Raw genomic sequence first — 25,217 nt, 5'->3', positions numbered from 1 at the left:
TCTGACTTATTTCACTTAGAATTATACCCTCCAGGCCTATCCATGTTATCTCAAACAGCCCGATCTCATCTTTTTATGGCTATGTAATATTCTATTGTGTATATTCACCATATTTCCTTAACTGTGCATCTTACCGATGGGTACTTGTGTTGTTTCCATGTCTTGGCTGTTGTAAATAATGCTGCAGTGAACATAGGTGCACATATATCTTTGCAAGTTAGTGTTTTCATTTTCCCTGGGTACATAAATACCTAAGAGTGAAATTATTGGATCAAATGGCATTTCTATTTTTAAGTTTTTGAGGAACCTCCGTACTGTTTTCCACAGTGACAGTATCAATTTGCATTCCCACCAACAACGCATGAGGGCTCTTTTTTCTCCATATACTCACTGGCACTTGTTTCTTATCTTCTTGACTTTAGCCATTCAGACAGGTGTGAGGTGATATCTCATTGTGGTTTTGATTTGTATTTCCCTGATGATCAGTGATGTTGAGCATCTTTTCATGTCTATATAGAAATGTCTATTCAGGTTCTGTGCCCATTTGTTTTTTTTCAGAGAGAAAGAGAGAGAATCTTAAGCAGGCTCCACACCCAGTGCGGAACCTGACATGGCGTTCTATCTCACGACTGTGAGATCATGACCTGTGCAGAAATCAAGAGTAGGATGCTTAACCAACTGAGCCACCCAGGCACCCACCTTTGCCCATTTTTTAATCACACTGTTAGGTTTTTTGGTGTAGAGTTGTATGAGCTCTTTATATTTTGGGGGTATTAACCCCTTACTGGGTATATCATTTGTAAATGTCATCTCCCATGCCATAGGTTGTGTTTTAGTTTTGTTGATGGTTCCCTTCACTGTGCAAAAGCTTTTTATTTTGATGTAGTCCCACGATTATTTTTGCTTTTGTTTCCCTTGCCTTTGGAGACCTATCTAGAAAAGTGTTGTTACGACCAATGACAGAGAAGTTACTGCCTGTGTTTTGTTCTAGGATGTTTATGTTTTCAGGTCTCACATTTAGGTCTTAACAGCACACTGTGTTCATGTTGAAATTTAATATAAATATTCTCAGGGAAAACTAGTGGAATTAAATTAAAATGTGTGAATTACAAAGCATTACAGAAAAATAAATGTAAACAAAAGTCAATACAGTTAGGGGTAGAAAAACGTCAGGAAGGAAACATAAAATCAGAAAATTTGTAAGACAGTAACAGATGTAGAATCCATTACGCTATCCAGCTCATAAGAACACGCCTGAAACTAAAAGACCTGGGAGATATATAAACAAAAGAATGGACAAAACTATATGAAGTGAATGCAAGCAAAATTCAGAGTACTTATGGCAAAATGAGTATCAGACACGAGAGAATTTAAAGCAAAGAAGTATAAAATGGGATCAGAGTTATTCTGTAGTAATAGAAGTATTATATAGAATGAAGATCCGACTAACTGCCTTATATTCATTAGATTGTACATCATTTCAGTGTGTAAAGCACAAAGTCTTCTAAACATAAGGGCAAATAAGCAATCAGCTTCACTAGAAGTTTTATGACCCATTTCTGTCTTTGATAAATATGATCACCTAAGAGTAAGACCAGTTATTATTTGAATAATATAATTAAGATAATTTTAAAAGTTCATAATTAAACAAAACCCTAAAAAAATTCATTTTCATTTCCATAAGAAAAAAATTACAGAAATTGTATTTAATTACTAGTCTCTAGAAATAATATTAAGTATAATACAGAGTAAACCACTAGATACAATTGGGAAATTCAAAATTCTGTCCTCAAGTCTATTCAACTTCAAAGGAAATAAAAAATAGAATTATTAATTGGAAAATAAAAACTGTAAATACTAGCAAACTGTATAGGCTTTAGAATCAAAGACACTTTATAAATTTTTAAAAATATTTTTGAGAGAGAGACAGAGACAGAGCATGAGCAGGGGAGGGGCAAAGAGAGAGAGGGAGACATAGAATTGAAGCAGGCTCCAGGCTCTGAGCTGTCAGCACAGAGCCTGACATGGGGCTTTAACTCAAGAACCGGGAGATCATGACCTGAGCCAAAGTCAGATGCTTATCTGACTGAGCCACCCAGGCGCCCCTAGAATCAAAGACACTTTATATGAACCTGCCAAATGACAAGCCATCTGAATGCGTAAATCAGCCTGATTAATTTCAAATGGCCAAATGAACCCAAAATTACTTTCTGCAGATCTGCTCCTCCCATGGTCTTCCCTGTCCGAGAAAATGGCGCCATCATATACTCAATGGTCCAAGTCAAAGATGAGGAGGCATCCTTGACTTACCTCTTACCCCTGCACCTCGCCAGCACTACTACCCAAACATATCCTGGCTTCAGTCACTTACCTCTGTCGCTCCTCCTCAGCCGTGTCCAAGTCAGTGTCCTATCCCAGCTGGAACATGTCCTATGGGCCTCTCCCTGTTTCCCTGCCTCTGTTCTTTCTACCTTTTTGATCCTTTCCCCATACAAAAGGCACAGTGACCTTTTTAAAAACATAAATCAGATCATTTTATTCTGATGCTTAAAAGCCACCAATGGCTTTCCATAGCACATCCCATAATGTTCCTGGTGCAAATGAATACCGTTCAGAAAAGCCTCGAAGCCGTGGGATCTGTAAGACTGTTTGCAAGACCTCCCCGATCCAAAGAATCACCCCGAGAGAGCTTGTTAGAAAACTAGATTCCCAGGCCACCATCCTGAGGATTCTAATTAGATGTTGTGAAAGCGTGTGTTTTAACAAGTACCCTGAGGTGTGAGAAACATGGAGTAAATCAGTTAAGGGTCTAATGAAAAATCAGGAGACACTTAAGTACTGAAAATGCATACAGGAAATTTATACAGGACTGTACCTTACCGGAGTCATTCAGGCAATGCATTGCACAGGTAATAGCAGATCTGAGATGCCAAAGAAGGGAGAGTAAGACCACCCGGAAACCCTAACATCAGGTGGGTACCTCCACTCCCGGGACAGAGGAGGGAGGTGGTGTTGGTGGGAACCATGCACCAGGGTCACCCAGAAGAAACTAGAACTGTGGAGGCCTCCTGGGCAGCCCCAGAGGAGATTCTACCACTGCTGGAGTGAAGCCACTCACGCAGACGGGGATTGTGGGAGAGGCACCTACAGCCTCTCTCTGAGTTCTCCAACCACCCCCCCTCCAGTGCTTCCCATTGGCCGTGCCCAGGTGGGAGCCATGTGACTCGGAACTCTCCAGAGTGGAGCAGAAATGGATATCCTTGCAAACAGGCTCGCTACCTGTATTGTGAGTTTGGAGACCACATCACACCCTCATTAAAATACCGCAGAGACCTGGCCTGAAGAGCGCAAAAGTCAATTATTAATGTTAAATTCTTTTAAGGGAGAATCTCCATTTAACTCTCATATTCTCCCACTCTGGGGCAAATTGTAAATAATGGATTGCACTTCACGCAAATGATGCCTTCTAAGAGGATGTGTGCGTGCTGGGGGGAATCCTGAATGCAGAGTCTAAAACCTACTTCACGTGGGACGGTGGGAAGCCAGAGAAATGTATGCACATCTCTAGTAGACAGGCCAGCGGAAACCCGGAAGAATCGATTCGTTAGCCAATAATTCACATGTGAAGCATCCATACAGTAAATCTGATGACCGGTACACAGATTTAGACAGTTTCCTAACAAGATTGCATGTTATTAGCATTTTCAGAGTGACGTTTGGGGTGAGGAGGAAGCACTTTAACTGTAATAGCAAAAAAATGTTTATTTTTACCTAGTGACGAAAGAAACAGTTTCTTTCAAAAGCCATCACGTACTGGACTTAATATTTTTGTTAACATCACACACTTGGGCTGATGAAAATAAGAGTACATTGAGAACACTGCTCCTTTCAGCTGAGTTGAGAAAAAAAATAAAAAGAGTGAAGTCTCCCATCGCCTACTGTGCAAAGTCCAAGTCCAAGCATCTTAAAATAAAGTCTCTCAAGGCTGCCTGTTGCTTCAGCCTTGTTTCCATTTATTATCTGCCCAATATTCTGTGCTGGTTTATGTGGTCATTTACCTTCCTGTCTTTGGTCAGGCTTTCTTTCTCTCCCTGGAATGTTCTTTTATTTATTTATTTATTTATTTATTTATTTATTTATTTTAATAGTTTATTGTCAAGTTGATTTCCATGTAACACCCAGTGCTCATCCCCACAAGTGCCCTCCTCCATGCCCATCACCCCCTTCCCCTCCCCCAACCCCATCTGCCCTCAGTTTTTCTCAGCATTCAAGAGTGTCTCATGGTGGGGGAGAAGAAAGAGAGGGGGAATAGTGTGGGAGAGGGAGGGAGGCAATCCCTGGAATGTTCTTATGTAGGGAATGTACCACATAGTCTCCAGCTTCTGGCAAATTCCTCCTTATTCTTTAAAATTCATATCAAGTCTCCAGTAAGCCTTCGCCATGACACCTGTATACATTTCTCCCTCCCTTGGGCTTCCGTATGAGTGCATGCGCATACCTATCAACTAAACTTCCTTCAATGCATTTTCATTACTTATGTGTCTTTATCTCTCATGAGGTGATCAAGGATAATTTTTTAGCCTATCCTTCCACATCTACCACTTGCTCCCATGTTTGGCACATAATAGATCCTCAGTAAATATTTCTTGAGAAGATTTACTAGAGGTAATATAGTTGAAACTGTGATACCAAGCAAAAATCCAAGAGAAAGAGAAATTTAATTTTGATTTTCTTGAATACTGTAATTTAAGAAGCCAGGGTAATTTCACAAGAAAAAAAATTAAATGATTGATTGTTCTATATTTTGTTCCTCAACGAGTATCTCTGGTTAGATTCCATTTTCTTTGTCCATTTTCTTTGTTTTTTAATTTACACCATAGCAAGTCTTCATCTGGAGTGGAATGTTGGTTTTCTCACTCTTTTTCAGCTTCATAGAAATAACAATTAAATTGGACCATGTAAAATCACTGTTTTGTGGGTCAAAAATGGTCAAATATCAGTAATTCCTATGGTTCAACTTAAAGATAAGGATCGAGACCTGGGTCTCTCTCCCTTGCATCTGGTTACTAGAGTTTACACAGCACATGTAGTCTTGGTTCATTGTCTTAGTAATTTCTGTAGTTGGTAAAGCAACCACGGACATTTTGTTAAAGTAGAGGTACATGGAAAGAGCCCATCAATTAATGATTGGATAAAGAAGATGTGGCTTATATATACACTGGAATACTACTTGGCAATTAGAAAGAATGAAACCCTGCCATTTGCAAATAACATGGAACAGAGAGTATTATGCTGAGTGAAATAAGTCAGTCAGAGAAAGACAGAGATCATATGTTTTCACTCCTATGTGGAACTTGAGAAACTTAACACAAGACCATAGGGAAGGGAAGGAGAAAAAACAGTTCCAAACAGAGAGGGAGGCAAACCATAAAAATTCTTAAATTCAGAGAACAAACTGAGGGTTGATGGGGGCACAGCAGGGGAGAGGGGAAAATGGGTGATGGGCATTGAGGAGGGCACTTGTTGGGATGAGCACTGGGTGTTGTATGTAAGTGATGAATCACAGGAATCTACTCCAAAAGACCACACTGTAAACATTGTATGTTAGCTAACTTGACAATAAATTATATTTTAAAAAGGAAGAAGATGTGTTATAGATATATAATGGAATACTACTCAGTGATCAGAGAGAATGAAACTTACCATTTGGAATGATGTGGGTGCAACTAGAGTGTATTATGCTAAGCAAAATAAATCAATAAGAGAAAGACAAATACCATATGATTTCACCCATATCTGGAATTTAGGAAACAGATGAACTTAGGGGGGAAAAGAGAGGCAAACATAAAACAGACTCTTAACAATAGAGGACAAACTGAAGGCTGATGGAGGGAGGTGGCAGAGGGACCGGCTAGATGTGTGACGGGCATTAAGAAGGGCACTGGTTGGGATGAGCACTGGGTATTGTATGGAAGTGATGAATCACTGAATTCTACTCCTGAAACTAACATTACATTCTATGCTAACTAACTGGAATTTAATTTAAAGTGTGAAATTAAAAAACCAATAAACTGCAGTAAAAAAATAAAATAGGATATGAAGGCAATCTGGCTGTGACATCTGTCCCCCCCATTGATCACCAGGGTGGATTCAGCTGGTCTAGCTGGCGAGGTGGGTGTCCCCGTCCACCCTCACTGCTCCACGTGTGTCCCTCCCAGAGCTTCACTCAGTCCAAGAGGTGACTTTCCCTGATAGTGGAGGACCATTCTTTAGTCAAAGGTATACGAGTGGCAGCAATTCCCAGATAGGGACTCCAGACAAGCTCTCAAAGCACAATTGTAGGAGAACGTAGGATAAGTCAAGCTTCCAAACTCCAGACACAACCAAAGAGCTGCATGTGGCAGTCTGCCTTTCTTTAAATATATATATATATATAATAAAATAAAAAATAAAACAAAATAAAATGGAATCAAATCAAATCAAATGGAGTGGAATAAAATAAAATAATAAAATAACATGGAATAGGATAAAATAAAATAAAATGGAATGGAATGGAATGGAATGGAATAGAATAAAATAAAATGGAATGGAATGGAATAAAATAAAATAATAAAATAAAATGGAATAAAATAAAATAAAATAAAATGGAATGGAATGGAATAGAATAAAATAAAATGGAATGGAATGGAATAAAATAAAATAAAATGGAATGGAATAAAATAAATAAAACAAAAATAATGGAATAAAATATAAGTTAAATTAAATTAAAATAAAATAATAAAATAAAATAAGTGGGGGTGGAGTGCCTCCGTGCCAGCTGCCGCCTCAGGACGTCATGAGTCTCCATCCCAGGGAACTATGTCAGCAAAGACTAGAACGTCATCTGGCAAAAATGCTGTAGAAGCAACTTTTGCCTTCTGTAGAGGAGAATTGGTTCCTACCTCCATGTTCACTCCCAACTTTCCGCTGCATGACATTGCACGACTCTCTGAGAATTAAAGTAGTATCACATCATGAAAATGTTAATTTGTACCTTTGTGCCTGCCCCACAATCGAATTTTCAGAAAGCTGATTACATTTCTTTCTATGGATTCAGGAAACTATTAGTCCCCCTGATCTAATTTATTGAACATAGTTTGGGCCTTATAGCTTTCCATCAGTCATCCCTAAACACACTTAGCACAAATGAATAAGATGGTTAACGTTAATGAACATCACTTCCTAGAGGAAGAACGATGCTGGTGCCGTAGGTGTGGTAGGAAAACAGCGTCACTATTGCCGGGGAAAATCAGAGCTCATTGGGAGTGTTTTACTTGCTGTGAATATAAATATTGGTGTTAAGATAAATTTTGGCGTTGATACGAATGTTGGTATAAATACTTTTCTTAGTGCTGATTCCTTAGTTCCTTCTTTTATTTTTTATTTTTTTATTTTTTATTTTTTTATTTTTAATTTTTTTATGTTTAATTTATTTCTGAGAGAGAGAGAGAGAGACAGCATGAGCAGGGGCGGGTCAGAGAGAGAGGGAGATATAGAACCTGAAGCAGGCTCCAGTCTCTGAGCTGTCAGCACAGAGCCTGACGCGGGCCTCAAACCTGCAAACTAGATCATGACCTGAGCCAAAGTCAGACACTTAACCGACTGAGCCACCCAGGCGCCCCTCCTTCTAACTTTTAAACTTAAAAGAATCTTTGGAGCTAAATAAGCTGAAAATATCTCTTAAAACTAAGAAACACATTTAGATTCTGGTGCACAGCAAATTCCCTGCGAAGAAAAGTTCCAAATTTGTGATGCTATTTGCATTTCCATAAACACAGAGCATCTTTGTCTGAGGTTATTATGTGACAAATAACAGTGTTAGAAGCGGGGTGTTTTAAGACTCTAATTATGCATATGCTCCCCTTCTTGTTGGTGTGTTTACAAAGTGAAGTGACACAGAATTTGTACTTTTGGTTCAAGAGCTTTGTTCTTAAAAGTGACATTTTCATGATTTTTCACTAACATTGGCCTCATTTAATGTAATTAAAGTATTCAAAAAAGTTTTTAAAATGCAAAGATGCCATTGCTCCCCAGGGATAGTTTGTGAGGGAAGGCCCTGCAGACAGCCACGCCTGTGAGGGGCAGGGAAGGAGCCGGGAGCAGGAAAGGAGAAAGTGAGCTTCAGTGCAGGCCTGACAAAGACCTCAGCCACCGCCCAGCCCAGCGAGCTCTGCAACCCACAAGGTCCTTCAGACTTGTCCTGAGCCAGGCTCGGGGAGCAGCCTGAGACCCTACAGTGATCAGAGACAGCAGGCACAGGCTCCAGGTCCTCATGCTTCCGTAAGACTACCAGGTCCCAGGCACGTCAAGGAAGCAGCAGAGAGTTCCAGAACCCAAAAGGCCACATAGTCACGGACCATCGATAAATTAGGAGTAACCGGTGTGGATGGACGTCCTTCACCCGCACGAAGAATCGGGAAGCCCACACATGCATTCAGGGCTCACTGTAATCATGTTCCCATCCCTCTGGCTTGGGCAGTTAAAATTACTTCAATTTAAATAAAAGTAAATCTTCAGGAGCTCAGGTGTGCGAACCACATCTCAAATGTTCAGGAAAGCCATGCTGGACAGCACAGGACACTTCCATCGTTGCGAAAAATTCTAGCAGACTGTATGCTCTGCACAACCGCGCAGCCACGCCTCCCAGAGACTCCGTCTCCCTCAGACGCTGCAGGAGGAAGGTGCCAGTTCTCATCACCCTAACATCTACCACCTCTCTCTGCCCCCCTTAACTGGAGGTGTCTGTTTAGCCCCCGAGCAGAATTCTCTCTTTTCCTTCATGTTTGACATTAATATGGCTTAACAAGCCAGAACTGAACTCAAGAGTCACTAAAAAGTGATTCCATCTCATTAAGGATAGGCCAGGAAGGAGGGGGAAATATTTGAATTGATCCCACTAGTTCAGTTAAAGAAAAGGATGAAAACCACTCAAGTTTTTATATTAAAAGAGTGTTCCCATTCATACCTTACCAACACTAACATCTGAAAAGATGGCATCAATCATTAGCCAGCAAGAAATGAATGGAAAACAAAATAGTGACATTAGTATATTTTAAAACATAGCAAATAAAACATTTTAGAATTAACCTCCTCCAAAAATCAAAAAACAAAACAAAACAAAACAAAACAAACAAACAAAAAAAACCCCAGCCCTATGTTTAATGATTATAGAATCTGCTTCATTTGGGCAAACCTTCCCATGAGTCACCTCCTTTAATTATTCAGTGAACATTGCTCGGGTAGCTTGAGTTGCTGATTCCCCCACAGTATTCTTCTACAAGTTTTTGTTCTGCCGACTACCCCTCATTCATCTGTGGTCCTTGATTATGTGGCCTTTTCAGTTCTGGAACTCTCTCTTTCAAGATGTTTCTGAACGAGCTCTTTCAGACTTGAAATTGAGTGTCCTTAGTATATGCAGTGTCCATTCCTCCCAGAGTCTCAGCAAAAGTCTGGCCATTGCACACACCACGTGTGGTATTTTTCCTGGTCAGGTGTCCAGCACACATGTTGAAAGTGTGTCATTTCAGCAGATCCTTCCTTTCCGTGTTGCACATGGACCCTTCCATGAGGTCTATGGGAAGGGAATGGCAAGCCTCCTCTGTGCCTGTTCCTCTGTGTAAGGGAGCTGAACTAAATCACACACACAAACACAGATTGAACTGTTGTCAAATATGATAGATAAATATACTCTGCACCATCTAAAGCACTGGTTCTTGGGCCGCCATGGTGCCTCAGTCAATTGAGCATCTGACTTCAGCTCAGAATTCACGAGATGGACTCTCACATTGGGCTCTGCACTGACAGCGTGGAGCCTGCTTGGGATTCTCTCTCTCCCTCTTTCTACCCCACCCCCCCCAAAAAATAGACTTAAAAAAAAAAAGAAGTGGAAGAATTACAGAAGTTTTCATACCCAAAGGGGCCTTTGAGCTCATATCTAATCCCTTCATTTTATGAAGGAAGGACCGGGGGTACAGTGTGCCAGGAAGGGAGAGACTTGAGCCTGCAGCTTGGCCTGCTTTCCACTGCAGCACATGCCAGGTGGGGGGGGGGGTGCTGTTCATAGGCGGCGTCTCAACCACATCTAAATCCCCACAACCCCAAGCAGCATCTGGCAGGTTGCTGGCTCTCAAAAAAAAATGTGTTACATGAATTAATTCACCACATCCCCCCACTGCTTGGCCTTTGGCACATGAAGGATAGCTGTGGCTTTGCAAGACAGATGTAGTGTGTGATGTCACTTTATCGTACCACGTGCAGGGCTTACAGCTACACTCCTTCATGGCCTATGTGGAAAGACTTCAAATGTTGTATATTTTTGACGCTATGTCAGAGAAGAATGTACCGCTTAGTGCATGTTATATTTCTATTTTAGGTAGACGAAGTCATCGCAGGCTGGCGACAAACCTCAGGGTCTGGGACGAGTCCCTCGGACAGCAGCAGAGAGCGCACAAACCAAAGGTACCACCTCCCCAGCCGGCGGAAGCTTCATTACAGTTCTCTTCATTGTCATTTGGTGGCTAGAATGCACCCTCCCCGAAAGACACAATTAGTTAACATTTACAGATGATTCACGCTGTGAATGTTAATATCTATTCCTAAAACTTAGACTCTTGATTTATAGGCTCCTGGTCCCTAAAAAACAAATCTGTGGGCATGCAGGCCCCAATTTCTTGTGACAATAATCGTGAGGATGATGAGATCAACGCCAATGACCGCTAACATCTACTGAGCACTTACTTCGTATCAGGCTCTCTCGTGTGTCCTTCACCCATATTAACACCCTTAATCCTCACCATTTTTATCTTTGGTTTACAGCTGGGCAAAATGAGGGAGAGAAGTTTAGAAAGTCTGAAGGTCTAGGTGCACCTGGCTGGCTCAGTCAGTTAAGCATCCGACTTCCGCTCTGGTCATGATCTCGTGATTCATGGGTTCGAGCCCCACATCAGGCTCTGTGCTGACAGCTCAGAGCCTGGAGCCTGGTTGGGATTCTCTCTCTCTCTCTCTCTCTCTCTCTCTCTCTGTCCCTCCCCCTCTCATGCTCTCTCCCTCTCTCAAAAATAAGTAAACAGTAAAACAAAATTGGAATGTCTGAAGGTCAAGTAGCCTTGACATGTTGGGACAGCCCTGCTGAGTCTCGGTCGTAATGCTGCTCACGCTGCCCCTTTATGGCCCATATGTCACTTCATAGACTGTAAAGCTCTCAGGGTTCCCAGGGCCAGGAGTCCCCACCATGGGCCCTCCTGTCCACGCTCTGCTCCCAGATCATCTGCGAGCCTCCACGGCAGCTTCTTCCACGCCAGGACCCTCCCCGCTCTGCATGCCCCCCCAGTGGCAGGAAGCCTGTCCTCTGTTCCTAGCTGGAGACCCTCACCGGGTCTCCTGAATGCCCTCAGAACGAAGCCCGGCCCCCGTGACCAGTAGCATCGCCTTAAAGCATTTGGGCCAAAGCTCGCCTTACTTCAGTTCTTCCTTCGAATGCACACCTCGGGCCTTTCGACTCTCCTTCCACTCCTCATGACTTCCAGACTCTTCCCATCCAGATGGCAAAATCTATTTTGAACCAAGGCAAGCTATCTTTGTGATACAAATGTATATGCTGAAATTGTCATTACAAAAATACCTGAGCAAGAGCTATATTTACGTCTTGCATCATGGAAGCAGTCAGGCATTCATACATTCCAACTCAACTGTGGAAGTGGTGTGGACTTTGGAACGGGAGCTTTGCTCGAACAACAGGTATGGGAGTTGAATTCCTTCGGAAAGCTGGGGTGCTGGTTTGAACCTTGGAGACCAACTCTACTATTTCCCAGATCAGTGTCATTTATGGAGACTCCAGGGTATTATGCTGTTATGAATATTCCTGGTCATAATTAGCCCCCAGGAGCAGCAACACATGGAAGGAATGTGAATCCGGTTTGCGAGGAATCGCAGGGATGGGCAGCCAGTATGGAAGCTAGTGTTCAGACCCCAGGTAAAATCACCATGACAGTGATTACACTTGACAACTAGAGATGTGTCAGCACAATTCTTTTTTTTTTTTTTTTTTACAAATAGTTTATTGTCAGATTAGATTCCACATAACACTCAGTGCTCATCCCCACAAGTGTCCTCCTCCATGCCCATCCCTCCTCCCCCCCACATCCATCAGTCCTCAGTTTTTGTCAGCATTCAAGAGTCTCTCATGGTTTGCCTCTCTCCCTTTCCCCCACCATTTCCGCCCTTCTTCTCCCCCTTGGTCCTCTGTTAAGTTCCTCCTAATCCTCCTATACGTGCAAACATGTGATATTTGTCCTTCTCTGCCTGGCTTATTTCGCTCAGCATAACACCCTCAAGGTCCATCCATGTTGCTACACATGGCCAGATTTCATTCTTTCTCATTGCCCTGTAGTATTCCATGGTATAGATAAACCACATCTTCTTGATCCATTCATCTGTTGATGGACACTTAGGCTCTTTCCATGTTTTAGCTATTGTGGAGAGTGCTGCTATGAACATTGGGGTACATGTGCTCCTATGCCTCAGCATTTCTGTATCCCTTGGGTAAATTCCTAGCAGTGCTATTGCTGGGTCATAAGGGAGTTCTATTGTTAGTTTCCTGAGGAACCTCCACACTGTTTTCCAGAGGGGCTGTACCAGTTTACATTCCCACCAACAGTGTAGGAGGGTGCCCGTTTCTCCACATCCTCGCCAGCATCTAGAGTTCTCTGATTTGCTCATTTTAGCCACTCTGACTGGCGTGAGGTGGTATCTCAGTGTGGTTTTGATTTGTATTTCCCTGATGAGGAGGGATGCTGAGCATCGTTTCATGTGTCTGTTGGCCATCTGGATGTCCTCTTTGGAGAAGTGTCTGTTCATGTCTTCTGCCCATTTCTTCACTGGGTTGTTTGTTTTTCGGGCGTGGAGTTTGGTGAGTTCCTTATAGATTCTGGATATTAACCCTTTATCTGATATGTCATTTGCAACTATCTTTTCCCATTCCGTTGGTTGCCTATTAATTTTCTGGGTTGTTTCCTTGGCTGTGCAGAAGCTTTTAATCTTGATGAGGTCCCAACAGTTTATTTTTGCTCTTGATTCCCTTGCTTTTGGGGATGTGTCAAGTAAGAAGTTGCTGCGGTGGAGGTCAAGGAGGTTGTTTCCTGCTTTCTCCTCTAGGGTGTTGATAGTTTCCTGTCTCACGTTCAGGTCCTTTATCCATTTTGAGTTGATTTTTGTGCATGGTGTGAGAAAATGATCTAGTTTCATTCTTCTGCATGTTGCTGTCCAGTTCTCCCAACACCATCTGTTAAAAAGGCTGTCTTTTTTCCATTGGATATTCTTTCCTGCTTTGTCAAAGATCAGTTGGCTGTATACTTTTGGGTCCACTTCTGAGTTCTCAATTCTGTTCCATTGGTCTATGTGTCTGTTTTTGTGCCAATACCATACTGTCTTGAGGATGACAGCTTTGTAGTAGAGGCTGAAGTCTGGGATGGTGATACCTCCCGTTTTGGTTTTATTTTTCAGTATTACTTTGGCTATTCGGGGTCTTTTGTGGTTCCATACAAATTTTTGGATAGTTTGTTCTAGTTTTGAGAAGTATGCTGGTGCAATTTTGATTGGAATTGCATTGAATGTGTAGAGTGCTTTAGGTAGTAATGACATCTTAACTATATTTATTCTTCCTATCCATGAGCATGGAATGTTTTTCCATTTCTTTGTGTCTTCTTCAATTTCCTTCATAAGTTTTCTATAGTTTTCATCATACAGATCTCTTGTATCCTTGGTTAGGTTTATTCCGAGGTATTTTATGGTTTTTTGTGCAATTGTGAATGGGATCAGTTTCTTGATTTCTCTTTCTGTTGCTTCATTATTGGTGTATAAAAATGCAACCGATTTCTGTACGTTGATTTTGTACCCTGCAACTTGGCTGAATTCTTGGATCAGTTCTAGTAGGCTTCTGGTGGAGTCTGTCGGGTTTTCTATGTAGAGTATCATGTCATCTGCGAAGAGTGAAAGTTTGACTTCCTCTTTGCCAATTCTGATGCCTTTGATTTCCTTTTGTTGTCTGATGGCTGATGCTAGGACTTCCAGCACTATGTTAAACAACAGTGGTGAGAGTGGACATCCCTGTCGTGTTCCTGATCTCAGGGGGAAAGCTCTCAGTTTTTCCCCGTTGAGGATGATGTTAGCTGAAGGCTTCTCATAGATGGCTTTGATGATGTTTAAGTAGGTTCCTTCTATCCCAACTTTCTCGAGAGTCTTTATTAAGAAGGGATGCTGTATTTTGTCAAATGCTTTTTCTGCATCTATTGACAGGATCATATGGTTTTTATCTTTTCTTTTATTGATATGATGGATCACATTGATTGATTTGCGAATGTTGAACCAGCCCTGTAACCCAGGAATGAATCCCACTTGATCTTGGTGGATGATTCTTTTGATATGCTGCTGGATTCGATTTGCAAGGATCTTGTTGAGAATTTTTGCATCCGTATTCATCAAGGATATTGGCCTATAGTTCTCTTTTTTTGTTGGATCTCTGTCTGGCTTGGGAATCAGAGTGATGCTGGCTTCATAAAATGAGTCCGGGAGTTTTCCTTCGACTTCTATTTTTTGGAATAGCTTGAGAAGAATTGGGATTAATTCTGTTTTAAATGTCTGGTAGAATTCCCCAGGGAAACCATCAGGTCCAGGGCTCTTATTTGTTGGGAGATTTTTGATCACTGATTCGATTTCTTCACTCGTTATGGGTCTGTTCAGGTTTTCTATTTCTTCCCGTGTGAATTTTGGTAGTGAGTGTGTGTTTAGGAATTTGTCCATTTCTTCTAAGTTGTCCAATTTGTTGGCATATAATTTTTCATAGTATTCCCTGATAATTGCTTGTATTTCTGAGGGGTTGGTTGTAATAAGTCCATTTTCATTCATAATTTTGTCTATTTGGGTGCTCTCTCTTTTCTTTTTGATAAGCCTGGCTAGAGGTTTGTCAATTTTGTTTACTTTTTCAAAAAACCAACTCTTGGTTTCATTGATCTGTTCAATTGTTTCTTTGGTCTCTATGTTGTTTATTTCTGCTCTAATTTTTACTATTTCTCTTCTTCTACTGGGTTTAGGGCGTTCTTGTTGCTCTGCCTCTAGCTCCTTTAGGTGAGCTGTTAGATTTTGGACTTGTGCTTTTTCTAATCTCTTGAAATAGGCCTGGAGAGCAATGTACTTTCCTCTTAGGACTGCCTTGGCCGCATCCCATAGATTTTGAATTGTTGTGTTTTCATTTTCATTTGTTTCCATATATTTTTTAATTTCCTCTCTAATTGCCTGATTGGCCCATTCATTCTTTAGAAGGGTGTTCTTTAACCTCCATGTTTTTGGCGGTTTTCCAGACTTCTTCCTGTAATTGATTTCAAGTTTCAAAGCATTGTGATCTGACAGTGTGCATGGTATGATCTCTATTCTTTTATATTTATTGAGGGCTGCTTTATGTCCCAGTATGTGATCTATCTTGGAGAATGTGCCATGCGCACTTGAGAAGAAAGTAAATTCCCTGGCCTCAGGATGTAAAGTTCTAAATATATCCGTCAGATCCATCTGGTCCAATGTGTCTTTCAAGTCCATTATTTCTTTAGTGATTTTCTGTCTGGTTGACCTATCCATTGCTGTAAGCGGAGTATTAAAGTCCCCTGCTATTAGCACATTCTTATCTATAAGCTTGTTTCTGTTTGTGATTAATTGTTTTAGATATTTAGGTGCTCCCATATTCGGTGCGTAGACATTTATGATTGTTAGTTCTTCCTGATGGATGGACCCTGTAATTATTATGTAGTGCCCTTCTTCATCTCTTGTGATTGTCTTTAATTTAAAGTCCAGTTTGTCTGATATAAGTATCGCTACTCCGGCTTTCTTTTGATTTCCTGTAGCATGATATATATTTCTCCATCCCCTTACTTTTAATCTGAAGGTATCTTCCCGTCTAAAATGAGTTTCTTGTAGACAGCATATTGATGGATTTTGTTTTTTAATCCATTCTGCTACCCTATGTCTTTTGATTGGAGCATTCAGCCCATTTACATTCAGTGTTATTATTGAAATATGTGGGTTTAGAGTCTTTGTATCTTTTGTAGGGTTCATGTTTGTGGTGGTGTCTCTGGTATCTTTGTTCCTTGCAACCTTTCCTTCAGAGCATCCCCCTCAGGATTTCTTGTAGGGCTGGCTTCGTGGTGACAAATTCTTTCAATTTCTGTTTATTTGGAAAGGTTTTTATCTCTCCTTCTATTTTGAATGACAGGCTTGCTGGATAGAGGATTCTTGGCTGCATATTTTTACTGTTCATCACATTGAAGATTTCCTGCCATTCCTTTCTAGCCTGCCAAGTTTCAGTAGATAGGTCTGTCACCACTCTGATAGGTTTCCCTTTGTATGTTAGGGCCCTTTTCTCCCTAGCTGCTTTCAAAATTCTCTCTTTGTCCTTGTATTTGGCCATTTTCACTATGATATGTCGTGCAGAAGATCGATTCAGGTTACGTCTGAGGGGAGTCCTCTGAGCCTCTTGTACTTCCACATTTACTTCCTTCCCCAGGTCGGGGAAGTTCTCTGCTATAATTTGTTCCAGGACTCCTTCAGCACCTTTCCCTCTCTCTTCCTCTTCTGGGATTCCTATGATACGGATATTGTTGCGTTTGACCGTATCGCTGAGCTCTCGAATTCTTCTTTCCTGTTCCTGGATCAGTTTGTCTCTTTTTTTGTCAGCTTCTTGTTTTTCTATAATGGTGTCTTCTAAATCACTTATTCTCCTTTCTGCCTCTTCAATCCGTGCATTGGAGGCCTCTAATTTATTATGGATCTCATTTATCGCATTTTTTAATTCTTCATGCCTATTTTTATTTTCCATTCTGTCTGTAGCCATAGTTTCTTTGATGTCCCCTATGTTTTTTTCAAGCCCAGCTATTAATTTTACCATTATTATTCTAAAATCTTGTTCAGTTATGCTGCTGATATCTGTTTTGAGCAGTTCATTAGCTGTCATTTCTTCTTGGAGTTTCTTTGGAGGAGAGCTCTTTCGTTTCGTCATTTTAGTTAGCTTTCCGGCTCTTGTTGGTTTTAAAGACCTGTTATGCTCTCTGTTTCTATGAGCGCTGCTATATCCAAGAAGACTCTTTGACTTTCCAGGGCCTATCCTTTCAGAGATTGTTTTTTGAATGGTATCCCTCGGTCTCTCTTGTTGGGACCTTGGTTATTTTATTTTCCTATTCGTAGTGATATTTGGGACTCTCCACCTTGTGTACTCTAGCTTGTTTCTTGAGGTAGCCCTTTCAGCTCTGCTCTGTGGGACCTCACAGGAAGGGCTTGCCAGTCAGCTGCCTTATCCCCAAAGCCCCTTCCCAGCACTGAGTCTGCTGCTGAGGCGTCACTTCGCGGGGCAGAGGACGCAGGCGAGGATGCTGGCCAGAACGCATAGCCAGCGGGCCGGTGGTGGGCTAGTCGGGCGCATGGTCCACCCTGAACCCACGACAGGCGGCCGTGCGCCGGGAATAGGCAGGCGGGCTGCGCACCGCGCGGTCGACGGCTGGGAGCCCGGCCGAGTGGCGCTGCAGCGGTGGCCGCTATGAGAAGAAGCACAATTCTTTATAGTAGTACTTCTGGCAGTCTGTTTGCAAAGCCTCTCTTGTTCATTCTTTTTTTTTTTTTAATTTTTTAATGTTTTTATTTTTGAGAGGAAGACGGAGAGAGAACGAGTGGGGGAGGGTCAGAGAGAGAGGAAGACACAGAATCCAAAGCAGGCTCCAGGCTCTGAGCTGTCAACACAGAGCCCGACACGGGGCTCGAGCTCACAAACCATGAGATCATAACGTGAGTCAAAGTCGGATGCTTAACTGGCTGAGCCACCCAGGCGCCCCTCTTGTTCATTCTTATTACTGAGAAGTAATCACCTTGCAGGAGCACTTAACGTGTCTGTATGAAGGTTGTTCAAGGTGATCCTTAGTCATTGACAAACTTGACCGTCCACACCACCTCAGGCTCTGGCTGGGGGATCCCATTAACTAAGAAGGCTGCACATGGGAGTGAGGTCAGGCAGGCTCTCAGTTTGAGGGACAGGAAGATGGTAGACGCAGTGGGAGGGCCATCTATCCTTTCGTGGCCAGAGCGGCCCTTTTCTCGTGCTATGGAGGCAGAGTGACTGGGAAGATCTGTGGAGTGAGGTTCGTTCCCCTGGGGCTGGAGGAGATCATGTTTGGCGGGGAAGGTCACCGATTCTGTGAACTCTTGTGGTCCCGTGACACTATGATCAAGGAGGGACATATACCTCACTCTGGCTGGGTTTACTGAGTGATGAGTACTTACTCTCTGCTACACGATACTCTCCATCACCTACCTTTCATCTTCAAAATAACTACAAGAGAAATTCTGGTATTCCTAATGCACTGAGGCTCAAAGAAATTAATTTGCCCAAGGTCACAAAGTAGAGCCAGAATTATAAATTTCGGTCCATTCTTTGGCTTGCCTTCCTACTCTCTTCATGATGTCTTTTTTTTTTTTTAAATAGACTTTCTTCTTTAGAGCAGTTTTAGGGTCACAGAAAAACTGAGTGAAAAGCACAGAAATTTTCCAAACGTCCGCTGCCCCACTCATGCACAGTCTCCCCCATTATCCACACCCCCCATGAAGGTGGCACATTTATTACAACTGGTAAACCTACATTGACATACATCGTTATCACCCAAAGTTCATAGTCGACGTTAGGGTTCAAAGTCAGTGTTGTGCATTCTGTGGATTTGGACAAATGCATAAAGACATGTGTCCACTGTCATAGTGTCCTACAGAGTAGTTTCAGTGTCCTCAAAATACCCGGGCTTCACCCATTCATCCCTCTCTCCCCACCCCCACACCTGGCAAGTACCGATCTTTCTACTGTCACTGTCGTTTCGCCTTTTCCAAAATGCCATGGGTCTGGGACCATACAGCCTGTAGCCTTTCCAGACTGGCTTCTTTCACGTAATAATACACGTGGAAGGTTCCTCCATGTCTTTTGTGACTTGAGGGCGCATTTCTTTTTAGTGCCTAATAACACTGTGTTATATTATCCAGCCAGGCCACAATCTTTATCTCCCACTTCCTGAAGGACATCTCGGCTGCTTCCAGTTTATGGCAATTATGAATCAAGCTGCTATAAACACTGTGTGAGGGGTTCTGGGTGGACATACATTCCCAGCAACCTTGGGTAGATACCAAGGAGGGCAGTTGCCGGACGGCATGGTTAAGGGTATGTTTTGTTATGGAAGAAACTGCCACCCGTCCTCCAAAGTGGTGGCTCCGCTTTATGTCCCCACCAGTGATGGAGGGGGGTTCCTGATGCTCCCCGTGCTCACCACCATTTGGTGGGACCCGTGTCCTGGACTTCGGCTGTTCGAATACGCAGGCTATTGTATCTCATTGTCTTATTTGCATCTCCCTGACAACAAATGGTCCAGTGCCACAAATTTCATTTGTGAATTTGCCATCTGCACACCTTTCCCGGTGAGGTGTCTGTGAAGACCATTGGCCCATCTTTGAATCACACTGTTTTTTCAAGGTTGCATTCGAAGAGGGTTTTTTGGTATGTTTTGGATAACAGTTGTTCATCAGATGGTTTTTGGTTTCTTGGTTGTTGGTTTTTTTTTTTTTTTTTTTTTTTTTTTTTTTTTTTTTTTTTTTTTTTTTTTTTTTTTTTTTTTTTTTTTTTTTTTGGCAAATGTTTTCTCCCAGTTTGTGGCTTGTCTTGTCATTCTCCCAAAATTGTCTTTCACGGAGCAGAAGTTTGTAATTTTAACAAAATCCAGCTTGCCAGTTACTTCTCTCGTGGCTCGTGCCATGGCCACTGTATGTAAGATGGCATCACCCATCCTCACGGTTCAGTTGGCTCTTTTCCTGTGTTCACTTCTAGGAGTTTTGCACTTTCACCTTTTGTGTTGGGGTCAGTATTCCATTTTGAGTTACTGCTTGTGAAGGCTGCAAGGTTTATGTCTAAATTCGTTTTAAATATCCACATACTGTATTGATGTTCTTAGGTGTGTGATTTGATGTTATCATAACTGTGTTTTTGTTGCTAGGATTTAGATTTGCAATAGATTTTTTTTCTGTACATAGAACATCAGGGCACCTGGGTGGCTCAGTCGGTTAAGCATCCGACTTCAGCTCAGGTCATGATCTCACAGTTCGTGGGTTCGAGCCCCATGTCGGGCTTTGTGCTGACAGCTCAGAGCCTGGAGCCTGTTTCAGATTCTGTGTCTGCCTCTCTCTCTTCCCTCCCCGACTCATGCTCTCTCTGTCTCAAAAATAAAAAACTATAAAAAATTTTTAAAAATACATAGAACATCAAATTCACCATCTCGAGTATTAGAAAGTGTACAACTCAGTGGCACTGAGTATGTTCACAGGATTTGTGTCACCACCACTATGAAAGTCACTTCTGTATTTGATTTTGTACCCAGCCGACTTGCCGATCTCCCTTATTATTTTATTCATTTGTTAGTTGTTTTGGATTTTCGTTCTCCCTACAGAGAGTGAGGAATTTCCTTCTTCCTAATGCTGTACGTTTTGTTTCTTTTTCCTGCCTTCGTGCAGAGGGAAAGGCACCGGGAAGGTACGGAAGGGAAGTGACGGCAGCTGTATCTGTCTTCTCGCCGATCCCAGAGGAGAAGTTCAACATTAACCCATCAAGTCTGAAACATTTTCTTCGTTTCATATCCATGCTTTCGTATTCAAACCTGAGGTTTCTCATTTCTCTCCAGTTCTTTTGGCTTCTGCTGGTTCTCACACAAAGGGCCCTTTTTCCTTGCGGGCTGGTTCATTTTTACTATGAGCTGCTCCGTTGCCTTAGAGGATGGTTTGGGGGCTTCTCAGAGGGTGAAAAGTCCTCCGCTGGGGGGTGCTGGCCTGGGCCCTGGGGCAGCTGGTACCCGAGGACAGTGCCAGTTTGGAACCGCTTCACTCTGATTTCAGGATCGCTGGTTGTTTTGTTGTTGTTGTTGTTGTTTAATTTGGAATCTGTTTTATTTTTTCTTTCATAGTTTATTATCAAGCTGGATTCCGTATAACACCCAGTGCTCATCCCCACAAGTGCCCTCCTCCGTGCCCGTCACCCCCTTCCCCTCCCCCGACACCCATCAGTCCTCAGTTTGTTCTCAGCATTCCAGAGTCTCTCATGGTTTGCCTCCCTCCCTCTCCCCCACTATTTTCCCCCTTCTTCTCCCCCACAATCCTCCGTTAAGTTCCTCCTAATCCTCCTATACGTGCAAACATATGGTANCTTCTTCTCCCCCACAATCCTCCGTTAAGTTCCTCCTAATCCTCCTATACGTGCAAACATATGGTAGCTGTCCTTCTCTGCCTGATTTATTTCGCTCAGCATAACACCCTCAAGTTCAATCCACGTTGCTACACATGGCCAGATTTCATTCTTTCTCATTGCCATGGAGTATTCCATCTTATAGATAAACCACATCTTCTTGACCCATTCGTCTCTTGATGGACACTTGGGCTCTTTCCATGATTTGGCTATTGTTGAGAGTGCTGCTATGTTCATAGCAAGATCGCGGCTTTTTAACCATGGCCATTGTAAACCCACTGCAGCCCCGGGCTGTGGTGACAGCTCAGCCCTTCTCTGTCCTACGTCCCTCCCAGGGCCCGGGGAGGCAGGCACAGTGCGCTAACTGTTCATTCACTCTTCATTCTGGGAGAGCCCCCGGGCATGCTCAGCACCTTGACCTCCGTTCCCAGACTCCACAAGGCCAGCCACACCGGAGCACCACTTTAGGGGCTCAGCAAAAGCCCTCAGGCCAAAGGTGGCTGAAGGGACCCACTTCTTCTCTGGTTCCTCCTCTTGCTGAATCCTGTCCTCATGGTTCCTTAGTATCTTATCACATCTTTCCAGATCTCCGTAGAGTTTTCAGTGGGGGTGGGAATCCTAGCCCACCGTATTACCAGAAGAAAGTTCTTTCCTTATGTTCTTTAGTAGAAGAACTCAATCTTTGATGCGTTATGCCTGAATTTAGACTTTTTTTTGTTTTGCTGTCTTCCCCAGTGATGAAAATATACACCTTGCCCACCAGTCCTTCTGACTGGACTGGAGACGTTCTGGCTCTGATAGGCAGGTGGTGGGTAAAACTGGCAATGGCACCTGCCGTCGGTCACATCAGGTGCCTGACATTAAGGGAGGAAACGGCAGGGGAGAAAAGGCCCTCTCGTCTTTATGTTGGGATTCGTGTGATCATCAGGGGCTCCCAGCCTTATAGGCTCACTGTTTATTACCCGGGGACTCATGACTAATTCAAGTCCTGCGTGCACATTATTCCTCACAACATCTGAAGTGGGGGAGCTGCGGAGAACTGCATCTGGCTGAGCTCACTCTTTATTACGAAGATCCAGAAGTTACGGCCTGGGAGATCTATGCCTGGGAGGGAGATGGGCTGTTTTCCTCAAAGTCAACATAATTATAATAGATGAATTTAGATATTTACTTCATTAAGCCATAGATATGATAGCCTTTTAAACAAGAGCACAGTAATTAAAAGGTAGAGCCATGTTTAATAATGACTGTAATGTCGGTCTTTGAAAAAGTATAATTTCTTACAGAGTTTATGGTGTACTATCTGGGTCTTCAGAAAATGTATACTTTATACTCTTTGTATACATTACACTTTCCTTTGGTGGGTCCCTGTGTATTGGTCAGAATTCTGAGAAGAATTAGAAACCTCTTCAAGGGTTAAGCAGCTGATAGAAATGAGGAGGGATGGGCCGTAAAAACAGAGGGTTCATTCTTTCCAGAGAAAGTTGAGCCCCTTCCTCCCAGTACCTTGTGTCTGCTGCCTAAATGTGGTTTGAGGACATTAGTGTGGGGCTCCCAGACGAGACCGACTGTGATTTTCTTTAGGTCAGAGATAATGCCTTATTTAATTTCATGATTGCACCACAGTATAGTATTTTTTTTCATTATTTAACAAGTATTCGCAAATGCTATATGCCAAAGATAGAAGATGAAGAAAACAATATAATTGCTTCAAGAATGCCGGTCTAATAGGGAGAACAGATCAGTAATGAGATGATTACACGATAACGTGATAAGTGTTCTATTCGAGCTCTCTGCGGTGCTGTTAGATGTCACCAGGAAATGTCCTATTTGCACAGACCGTGCGATTTCTGGTGTCTAGAATCTGGGAGGCACTTTATGTATTCTGTTGAACGACCAGCTGGGTGACCAGGCCAGTGATTCCAAAATAATTTGACTGATTATCAGAATCACTGGGGGGTAGGTGGGGGAGTACTGGGCCCCATCCCTAGGCCTACAGATCAAAACTGACAGGGAGGCACCCCAGTGACCTGTATTATCTAGAATTTTCTAACGACGGCAACTTGGGAATCTTTCTTGCTCTGTTTCCACGTAGCTATTGCCGAAAAAACTGGGTGCCCACAGCGGGGGTGGGATCTTGTGGGGAAAACTGGTGGGCTGAGATGTCTAGGCACCTGAACTTCTATAAACGCACCCGCAAAAGCACATAGGCTGGATTGTCTGAATCACTAAGAGGCTCATTAGCCACATTCAGGAGTAAGACCTGCCTACAGTGGTTTTCCCATTGACCCTGGCGGTGGGATTTGCCTGCTGTAGTCTATAAAGATTCTCAGGTGCGGGGCACCTGGCTGGCTCGGTCAGTAGAGCACGCAACGTTTGATCTCAGGTTGTGAGTTTGAGCCCCACTTTGGGTGAAGAGATTACTTAAAAATCTCACCAAAAAAAAAATAAATAATAAATAAATAAAGATTCTCAGGTGAGCAGAATCTCCCAGCCGACCTCCCCTCCAGCTTCCTGTGGATCAGCCCTTTACTTCTCCATGGTCAGACTCTTGCTTCTACAAGGTTCTGAGCTACTTGAAACCCAGGACAGCATCTTACTATTGTCTTCATGCTCTAAGGATATCACTCGCCAATGTTTGCTGAATGAACGCACTCAATTGAGTTGAGTCTATTTGAAATTAAATTTAAAATGACATCTCTCAAATTCCTCTTGCCTTTTTTTTTTTTTTTCTGTTATAGAAGCAAGCGAATTGAGAAATTAGAAGTAGATCCTGGCAAGCATTCCTTCCCGGACATGGCTCACATAGTTCAGGAGAAAACACCCACGCCCCAAAGAGTTCGATCTGAACCCAAAATTATACCAAGTGGGGAAGATCCAGACTTTGAAGATAACCCTGAAGTGCCTCCGTTGATCTGAAACATCACGTTGCGTTGACGGACCCACCAGACCCCATTTCCCTCGGTGCAGAGTGTGTGGTGCGCCATGTTTGGGGTAAACACAGAGTTATCTGTCAGCTTTACTACGCCAGTGTTCTACTTTACACAGTAATATTCTTACACCAGTTTAAAGTTCAAATGTATACCTTACAAGGCTGCAACTCATTTGTCTATAATAAAATGTTGGCTTGTGCAAACGTGCGGTAAATCACAGAACTATTACATTAAGACGCTGATTTTTAATCACAGAGCTGCCGGCTAATGCAGAGAGATGAAACCGGAGATAAAAGCACTGATTATTAAATTGGTACTTCAGCAAATTGGTCAAGCTCAGAAGTTAAAACTGTAATTTCAGATCAAATCGGAATGCTCTAATGGGATTTTCGCAGTGTTTCAGTTTTCTTCTCATGGTTCCTGGTGGAGATGTCTGGGGACGATGGGGAGGAGAGGCAGCAGGAGTGGGAAGGGAAAGCCCTTCAGGCTGTAGGTACAGGATCGACATCTGGAAAACGAGAAGGAAGCAGGTGGAAGTACAGTGGGCTAAATGGAGCCTGGGGAGACAGCGCAGCTCAGAGACTGTCCACAGAAGACAAGCCCATTGGGTCAAGATGGTGGAGCCCAGCTACCCTCTGCCACACCCAGTCCTTGGCTGGGAGCTACCTGCCCAGAGATGGCGGCTGTAGGAGGAGACTTGGGGTGCTCTGGACACCTTGCGCAGGTTCTCTCTTGGGGAGAGCTGAGCACTCTGTCGGTCACAAGAAGATTATAGCAACTCCACCAGCCTTGAGGAGGCTGCCATGAGGGTTCATGGGAAAGAGGAAGGTGCTGGAGGAAAAGAGACCCTCCTCACCTAGGGGAAAAAAGTTTAGCAAAGCTGTTGCCCGGGGTGGCACGGAAACAAATTTTAAGCGTACCCAATGCCTTAATAGGTTTAGGGAAAGAGATGT

At 42.9% G+C, this 25,217-nt stretch overlaps 1 protein-coding gene across 3 annotated transcripts in view; it reads left to right on the top strand.

Annotated features, from left to right (window-relative positions):
• Positions 1–24,481, top strand: part of DNAAF11 (dynein axonemal assembly factor 11) — an 83,395-nt gene extending 58,914 nt beyond the window's left edge. For all 3 annotated transcript variants that reach the window (XM_039240190.1, XM_039240188.1, XM_039240187.1), the window contains 2 exons: positions 10,412–10,497; positions 24,073–24,481. In XM_039240190.1, the coding sequence (XP_039096121.1) occupies positions 10,412–10,497; positions 24,073–24,250 (264 nt within the window). In that variant the 3' untranslated portion in view covers positions 24,251–24,481. The remainder of the gene's footprint in view (positions 1–10,411; positions 10,498–24,072) is intronic.
• The last annotated feature ends 736 nt before the right edge of the window (positions 24,482–25,217 follow it).

This window comes from Hyaena hyaena, unplaced genomic scaffold (genome assembly GCF_003009895.1).
Source record: "Hyaena hyaena isolate Hyena2069 unplaced genomic scaffold, ASM300989v1 scaffold_169, whole genome shotgun sequence".
Classification (NCBI taxonomy): Eukaryota; Metazoa; Chordata; class Mammalia; order Carnivora; family Hyaenidae; genus Hyaena; species Hyaena hyaena.
The sequence above is the reverse complement of the archived record's forward strand: the minus strand, read 5'-3'. Positions and strand labels throughout refer to the sequence as shown.